This window comes from Pistacia vera, unplaced genomic scaffold (assembly GCF_008641045.1).
Source record: "Pistacia vera cultivar Batoury unplaced genomic scaffold, PisVer_v2 Contig179, whole genome shotgun sequence".
Taxonomy (NCBI): Eukaryota; Viridiplantae; Streptophyta; class Magnoliopsida; order Sapindales; family Anacardiaceae; genus Pistacia; species Pistacia vera.
This window is the reverse complement of record NW_022195887.1, coordinates 1,726,243-1,735,494: the sequence shown is the minus strand read 5'-3', so window position 1 is coordinate 1,735,494 and position 9,252 is coordinate 1,726,243. Positions and strand designations below refer to the sequence as shown.

General features: G+C 37.0%; 1 protein-coding gene across 1 annotated transcript; it reads right to left on the bottom strand.

Moving 5' to 3' along the window:
• Positions 1-831: 831 nt before the first annotated feature.
• On the bottom strand, positions 832-8,187 carry LOC116126345 (linoleate 13S-lipoxygenase 2-1, chloroplastic-like). The gene is given in 9 exon segments (XM_031412030.1): positions 832-1,619; positions 1,622-1,683; positions 1,787-2,053; positions 2,273-2,574; positions 2,689-2,799; positions 3,353-3,438; positions 3,533-3,856; positions 4,755-4,992; positions 7,855-8,187. Coding segments are annotated over 9 exon segments (2,418 nt in total). The 3' UTR covers positions 832-924.
• Between the last annotated feature and the right edge of the window lie 1,065 nt (positions 8,188-9,252).

Sequence of the window (9,252 nt, the reverse complement as noted above, 5' to 3'; positions counted from 1 at the left end):
AGCAATCTCATTATCTTCCATTTTAAGATTTTCAAAATCTTTTCTAAAAGATTGAAGTTTAACGGTACATACCTTTTTAGATCATTGAAACTCCTCTTGCAACTTATCCCATGCTTCTTTGGCAATTGTAGCACCCATGATTCGTGGAAAAATTTCTGCCGACACTGCCTGCTGAAGAGCAAATAACGGTTGGGAGTCTTTTTGTAACCTCTCATCAAGCATTTTCTTTTCAACAGCTGTGAGAGTGGAAGTGTCTTCAGGGACAGTTAGTCGTTCTTCAACTACTTTCCACAAATTTTAGGAGCGAAAATAGGTCCTCACTTTTATGGACCAAAAATCATAATTTTCTCCGTTAAATAACGGAAGCGAAACAGTAGAACAACTAGTTTCAGCCATAATTTTACTATGCCCGATAAATGACCGAACACAGCTCTAATATCACCGACAATTATTTGTATAGAAAACACAAAGGATATTGGTGCTTGTTTTGAGTGTTTAAGGGGTTTAAAATAGTAGAGTTGATTTTTTATGAAGAGAAGAGTGAAGTGGAGAAAGTGGGCTATAGGTTAGAGGCTATAGTAGAAAACTTAATGGGATTTTATAATGGAAGTTTTTTTAATATTATTGTTAGCTTTGTTGATACAAGAGCAAGACAACCGGTTTATAGTGTGTAAAGTTGGTGGTTTCAACCGACCTACGTATTCTAGAGCTCTTCCTAATTTTTTACATTTTTTCTAATTTCAAATTATTTACTTTATTATTATTATTTTACAAAATATCTTAATGTTTCTTGAAAATCTAGAATGGGCATCGTAATTTATTACAATGAAAGGAAAGAGAATTTTCTCGGTGAAACATTTTCATGCATTCTCATGCACACATTTATTATTCCTCTTAGTTTCTCATTGTTATTAGATCTCAACCCTAGATGGAAATGCTATAAGGAACTCCTTTTCCGGTGACACCAGAATCGGAAAACGGCTTCAACAACTCATACGGCGTAATCCCAGCTCCATTTCTGTTCTTCAACTCCTTATTCGCATTCCTTGCATCCACAACTCCCTCAAACTCCTTCAACTTCCCATTAAACCTCTCAAAAGCACTTTTCACGAGCGGATCCTCCTCCCACGCGGGCTCCGCCAGCTGCCCCAAATACTCCTCGTCCGGAGAGTGATTCGAGAGCACATCCAGCACCGTCATCACCGTCGCCGCTTGAACCTGTGACGGAAAGCATCTCAAAAGCACAACTTCCGGCTTCTCCAATAAGAATTTCCAGCCCTCTTCGGAGTTGTCCTCTGTGGGCATGTTGATTCTTGCAATGGTTGGCCTGTTTGGGAAATAGCCTCCGTATGGGTACTGCCCGAAGTTTACGGCTGCGTGGTGACCGGAGGCCACCCATGCGATGGTTGTGACTATTTCGATTAAATCTTTCGGGGTTTTGAGCTCAGGCCACCATGGCGCATCCTTTTTATCTCCATGTCCGACGTTTTTGATCTCTTTCCACCATGCTTGGAGCTCTTGATCGGAGGTGACAAGTTTTGGATCAGGGTAATAGTGGTTTACATAATCGGTCACCCATTGTTTCAATGCGTCCCAGAGAACAAGTCCATCATTGGCGTAGGGTAATCTTCAATTGTGAGCTTTAGGCCATGAGGAAAATTGGGATCTTCAACAGCCATCCCCCTGGTTAGCCACAAGTGGATAAAAAAAATTAGGGAAATATTCGACGCAGACTAATGAACATTAAACAACAAAATCTTACAGTTTTCGATGCAAAAAAGTTTACCTGTTGATTAAGTCTTGAGGCAGTGCCTCCTGGTCAAAACGCCACACCGCGTCGTATACAGCAGAGCTGAGCTCCATGGAGAACTTGCCAGGTGAGAAAGTGCTTTCGATGATCCCATCAGCATTGATTAGCTTTTCTCGAGCTAGGGCATTGATCTCCATTGTGTACCGGAAATGTGGGTGCAATAGTCTATAGATTGGGTGCATCACACTGAGTTGCCGGTTGGTGGCAATTATATAAGGTTCTGTGCAACAATGAGTTCTTAACCTGCAAACAGAAGTTAATGTCGTTACAAAACGACTCTGGTTATCAAATGATTGATTGAATCGAGCACAATTTACTTACCGACTACTTATTAAACGACTCTGCAGACAATCACTTATTCACCGACTACTTATCGAACCCGTCTCGTTATACCTTGATTTCAGTAAAATTTGATCTTTTTAACAAAGTTTCAAGGGGAAAATCGAGGGAGATGGCACGTACCAATGGCTAATAAGCTGGTGATAGCCAGCATCAATGGCGAGGACTTGAGCTTTAGCCAATCTCCATAGCCAGCAATCTGTGGAGTTCCAACTGGGAGTGTACACTTCTTTCCACTGGGGTTTGCCGTCCATCGGAGGTCGAATGAGCTCGATGGCCAGAGGCCTCAACGTGCCATCTGGGGTTAGGAAAAACACCGTGCGAGATCCATAAAGCGTTGTGTTCTTTAACGTTCTCACTTTCTGAACATAGGGTAGCATCAAGTCCTGGTAATCTACAATGAACAGCTTCTTTTGTTTGATGGCCTGTGGAAAAATTAATTAACAACAATTAGTTTTAATTAATGGGGTTAATTAATCTTGTGTAATTTTTCATGTAGAAGAAATGGAAATTTATGGAGTTTTGTTTGTTTGTTGTACCTCATAGACAGTCATGAAGCCTTTGATTTCGTTCTCGAGGATCTCTGTGGTGATTTTTGATTCTGGTGGACCATAAACTGCAGGGTCGAGCGTGCTTTTCAATGGCCATTCCTGCACAATTTTTAAAGCAAATTTTGAAGCTTAATTCTCTGTTCTGTTAGCATGATTTTAAACATGCTTATTAATAACCTTAAGTTTATTCTTTCACATTTTCTTATGATCTAAGTTTTATCTAAATAAATATAAAGATTTAATTGATAGTTAATAATTTTTTTTTTTTTTAATGATCGGGGTGTCGGACCAGTTAGCGTATACCTCAACTAATCGTTTGAGACTCTAAAATTACAAACCAAATAAGAACTCTAGCGATCACCTCTATTAAGGATAAACGTGAATTGAACTTAAGACCTCTTAAATAATACATCCAATAGTTATAGTTGATCACTCTATCACTCAATGATGGCTTCTAGTTGATCACTCGATCACTTAATACCAATTTCATTAAATAGTATTAGTAGTGAACACTTTACTAATATTAGTGAACATTAAAAAACAAAAATTCAATCAAATTTTTCATAAAAACAATAAAATTATACTTTTAATATTTACTTGGGTAAATAAATAGAAGTTTAGACGTAATTTTGTATACAGATATATAACATACCGTGACCAATTTTATGCATAATGGGTTGAGACCAGCAAGAGTTTGCCGAGCAAACTCCTCATCCCTAAACCAAAAAAATCTATCTCCTGCCAATCAAAAACAAAAAACACAAAAAATATGCATGAGAACTTGAGATTTTTGAATGCCTTTTAAGAAAAAGAGAATGAGCAAATTTCTCACTGGCCATGGCTTCAGGAGTCTCGATACGCAGCACATCTTCACTGCTATCCTCAATGCCCTTCACCAATCTGGGGATGAGTGTTTTCCAGAATCCTTGTTTAGTGAGTGGGGGAAAGTTGATTCCTTCGTTGAAGAGGGAGTCTATGGTTGTGAAGTATGGAAACGCTAGATCGGAGTCGACGATCGAAGTTTGGATCGTCGGGATTAAAGCATGCAGGGCGCAGTAGAGAGTTTTGGCTGAAAATGTTAGCTCTTTTATGTCTGAGAAGGCCTCATCTCTGGGTACGTAGATTGTGTTGGTGGCTAATTTCTCAGAATATGGATCTGCAAAGTCATAAAAAATAATTATAATTAGTCATTAATTGCATAATAGATAATAAGATAAAGAGAAAAGTCTTATCGTGTGCTCTAAGAGGAAGACATATCGTGTGCAAAATGAGTTTCATGAGCTCTTGAGTTCCAGTCTCTCTAGACATTAATAGGGTAGCCACTCAGACTCTTACTCAACCAACAGTTCTAAGGTCTTGAAAGATTAGTTTAGATGCACACAAACTGACCCGAACACTTCCGATGATAAAAAAAAGAAAAAAAATCTATATCTCACATTTTATACCTAATTAATTTGAAAGCATAAATGAATTATTTAGGTGATTATGTGATCCATGTCATATACTACTAAACAAATGTCACATCACTTCATACATAAAAACTAAAAAAAATTAAGACGTTTATTTAAAAATTACTGTTGCTAGTGAATGCAAATAAGTTCATCTATTTTTGGAACCCTAATTGATTCAATAATTGTGTGTACAATTATTTATGCTCTTCACATGTCAAGAGACTCTCCATGTTTGCTACCAGTCAGTGATGGATAGGCATTATTTTGTCTTTTGGGAAATCAATCTATCTCACTACTCGATATATATATATATATATATATCGTTTTTTTTTTTTAATGTGAATTAAAATCCACTGGAATACAAAAAATCTTAGAGTCTTCACACAAGAAATTCCTCTTTAACTTGGTCTTTCAGTGAACTTCCTAAATTAAGAAACTGGTCTTGATTTTAAAAATAAGAATATTAACGTAAGGATTAATTAATGCTCCAATATTTTGATTTTAAGCTTTCACTATCCCCTCAAAAATGACTATCTATCATTAAAACCCTAATTTTACGTTAAAAGAAGAAATGACTTCAAGATGCCAATGCTAGCTCCTTACCTTTGTCACACTGAGGCCTCCCTGTTCTGCAACGTCGAGGGTAAGGGTGTTGTTTCCCGCCGAGCACCGGCCGAGCCAAATCATTGCTCTTGTCGGCGTTTCCAAGATCATTGTACACATCATAGTCGTAAATTCTCTCGGTGTTCTTGCGCTCTCCTTGTCCGGTGCCTTGCAGATTGACAAGCTCTTCGGCTCTCAGCCTTGTTAGTCCATTCGGTGTGTTTGATGGCAAGTATGACTGATCTCACAAAACCAAGAGCTCAATAAGTCGATGATGAAATCGAATTAATTAAATTCGGGTACTGAAAAGCTTATATTCATGGAGACCAAATATATTTTGTTCAGTAATCAAGGACCACTACTGTAATATGTATGACTAATTTTCATAAATGGCCGATCATGGACCACTGTTGAGGATATAATTTGATTCAGAAAGTTAAAAATTTGCCAAAAGAAAAAATAAATTATTAATAATAATATTATGAGTATCTAGGTAAATATCTGTCTCTCTTGTAATGTGATTGTTGTAGGATTGAATAAAAGTATTTCATGTTATTATTATCTGTTGGAAAGTCTTTCTTCTATACATGTGAATATCATCATGATTTATTATATAAGTACAATATAAATATTCTAGTTATATATATTTATTAGATTTTATCAAATGGTTAGTATTACAACAACAACTCATCCTATCTTAGTACTTATTATTTGTAATGTATTTTCTAATTTTGAAGATAAAGTAAGCAGATAATGGTAAAGGATTCATGTGGAAAAATTAACTTTAGTGTTTTTTCCAAGAAATTTATGAAAAAAAACTTTTATCTTCTAATTTAGGTAAACTTAAAATTATCCTTACAAATTTCTTTTTCAAGAAATTTATGAAGAAAAAAGGAAAACAAAAAAAACCATGTGTGTTTTAATTTCGTTACTTATGATCATCTCAACTGTAAAACAAATCATGGATAGCAAATCGAGAGTGTTGAATATTGGAGCACAAACAAACAAAACACAAGCAAAAATTATCACACCAAGCAAACACAAAAACAAACCCCCCCCCCACCCCCCCAACCACCCCCCACACCCCACCCACCCACCTACAAGTCTATCGCCGAACCAACACACAACACCCACAAGACTTGTGCTGCCTTCGAGACAATCCAAACACACCAAAAGCAAAAACAACCCACCAAAACACAAACAAAACAAAAAGCCAAAACATGACGAGTTGGGCCATGTCGAGGGCAGAAGAGACAACACAACCTTGTGTACAAAAAAACACCAACCAATGGTCCCTGCAGTGTGAGATCTTTCTCCCTTTATTTTTACTTCCGCTGATTGACCATATGCCTGCAAGCTTTTGATGTATATGCAAATAAAATATAAACAAAATAACAAGAAAAAAACATAGGTAAAAGGATAAACCAAGGTTTTAAAACCCGACCCGGGGTGACCCATTCAGGCGATCGAGTCACGTTAACCGGTTTAACCAACAGTTTGATAGGTTTAAAATATAGCAAACAAATGAAATCTAGCAAACACAACCCTTGGCTAAATGCAAATCAGTGATCGATTGGGGAAGCAGTAGCCACATACCTGGGAGGGTAGATCGGGTGATGGGTAGGACGAATGGCAGTTGGCAAGTTGAGGCATCGCCGGGAAATGGTAGATCGGTGGTGGAAGTCACAACGGTTGCTGTGGCTTTTTTTGGCGAGATGACTATGGATTTTTATGAAAAACAGCAAGGGAGCTGGGAGAAGGTAGATCGGTGGCTGAGAAGGTCTATTGATGACAGTGAAGGCTGGTCGACATTGAGAAATGAAAGAAAAATCATTGGACAACAAAACATCACCGGCGGTCGAAGTGATGCGTCATGGCCCTAGAGAAAGTCAGAAGGGGGTTTCCAATAGCAAAGGAAGGTTAAAGGTCGCCAAAAAAGGGGATGTCACCGATTTGATTGGCCAAAGGGTGTGTTTGTTAGATTTGAAACCTTCAAGGACTATTGTGTATTAATACAAGTATGTTGCTTGATTTTAAACTTGAAACAGTTGAAAGGGTAACTGACCGAGAAGCCTTCGGTCTCGATCCAACTGGTTAAGCCGGTGGGTTGGTCCGGGTTTTAAAACCATGGTATAAACAATGTAGTAGATAGTCAACTTAATCATAGGACATGGGAATCAGAAATAAAAAAAAAAAAAAAAAAAAAAAAACGTGACACTGACCTTAGCTGTAAGAAGACTCGCTTCTTCTGCGTCTTATCGGTCTTAGGCTGAACCCATGAGCCACATATTACTTCACCTTACCGGTATCGAATCCATCAAGAACAATATCCTTAAGAACATCTCCTTGTGGTGTCATTCTCCACAAACACCGCTCAACTTCTCGGAATCCGTCGGAATCTTGAACTCAGCCTCGTATGTGCCTCTCGTTTCACCTCCTTCCTTTGTGTGCAAACCCTAATGGTGGCTTCTCCAATCCAGTCTCTGATCCACCAGTTAAACGTCTTAACGTGTGCTCGAAGAGCTACAGTTTGTTATATTAAGAAAAACTCATTTCAAACGGTTAAAGTATCTATCATCGACTTTAAAGGTTGAGATCTTAACTTTTAGTTACTTTTTATGTAAGTCAACCACTTTCAACGCCATTAAAATATTAAAAAAGATGAGCAGTTCAAAAACTGTATCAAACATTTAAATTACAGTATCTTGACGCGTTGAAAACTAGTTTGTAGTATTGATTCTTTTTTTTCTTTTTAAGCAAGTAAGGAGTTAAAGAGTATCTAAAGAAGAGAGACCAAAAATACGGAGAGGTTAAAGAAAAAACTGACTATCCTATTTCAAGATAAACCTTGGAGCAAATTAGTCATAAATATTGATTCTTGGAGCATATTAGTGAAGTATTAGCTACAGAAGAAGAAATAGTAAAAATAAAAGATAAATATTGATATTTGACTTAAATTTTTAGTTACTTTTATGCTAACACGCGTCTCAAACCATTTAATTAGAAAATATAAACAACAGTTCAGAAACTGTCAAAAACTTAAAACACAGTATCCATACGACTGTGTTTGAAACTTACTGGGGTCGAGCCTGGCGCTAACGAGCTCCAAGGGGAGAGATTTTCCGAGGGCATCTTGTGAAGTATCCAAACTGCTGTCAATAGAAATGCTAGAAAGCAAACTACTGACGGTTGGAATCACAGTGACAACAGCCTTAACAGCGGTGGTTTTTCGTTCGGTTAAATCGACTACTGAGGCTTTGATGTTGGAGGGGACGAACCCAATACGGATTTTCGGAGATTTCTTGAGGGAAGGTCGTGAATGAAGTGGAAGAAAAGCATTGGCGGAGGCGCCATTTCCATGGAGAAATGGCTTGTTGGCCAATGAGAAGAGGGGTTTGGAAGATTGAGATTGGTGAAGTTGATGTTTCAACATTTGGCCTGGGGATTAATTAAGAGAGATATTCGAGAGAAATGGAGAGGGTTTGATTTTGGTTTGTGGGAAATTTTGTTGAGGCTTGGAGTGTTTATATAGAAATTGGGATTGAGAGAGAGGGAGAGAGCATGAGTTTCAAGCGGCAGTAGTGAAATTATGTGATATTAAATGAATGAGGACTAAATAGATAGGTCATGAAATGTCCATGCATCTTGTCCAGTGAACAAGAATAATGATAAATTTACAAAGTAAATTTAAACTTTGTATTAAAGTGATAATATTTGACATTATTGTAGTATTTACTTGTGTCACCCCATCATTTTTTAATTTTTTTTTAAATATTTTAATGAATCAATGTGATTGTAATTGATGAATGCATATTTGAAAGGCTTCACGTGACCCACTCTATTTTTTACTTTATTAAAAGTTTAGAGCTAATTTGAGTAATTGAGTGAGAATTATATCCACTCTTTCAAGTCTTCATTAAATGTTGTTGCCACAATGCAAACTTTTCTCTCTAAATCCAACTCATAACAGCCGTTTCTTGTGAGACTTTGATAAAGCAAGAAGAAAAACAGAAGAAAAGTTGAGAGAGAATACGAAAAAGAGAAATTTCTGGAGATTTGGTGTATTACATTTCTTGATTTTTGTTTAGTTACATTGTACACTTTTATAGTCTTTACATGAGTCTAACTAACCATTAATGCTAATTGAATATTAACAGAAAATAACAACTGATTAACGGAGGAGAGTTAAACATTTCCCTTCTTTACTAACATCTTCCCTCAAGCTAAACCTGAGAGGAGATATAGGCACTTTCACTCCTTTACTAACATCTTCCCTCAAGCTGGAACTGGGAGAATTGACAACTTTTAGCAGCTTCTTTTGCCAACACTTCTGCTCGAATTTAACATCAATAATAATAATAATAATAATAACCATCTCTTTGTAGCTTCAACATTAAGCAGAGTCAAGGGAGTACTAGCTTCAATAACAGCTTCAACATCAGCAGAGTCAAGGTGAATATCACCAAAAAAAAAGATCAAACAAATGAGAATGATAAAC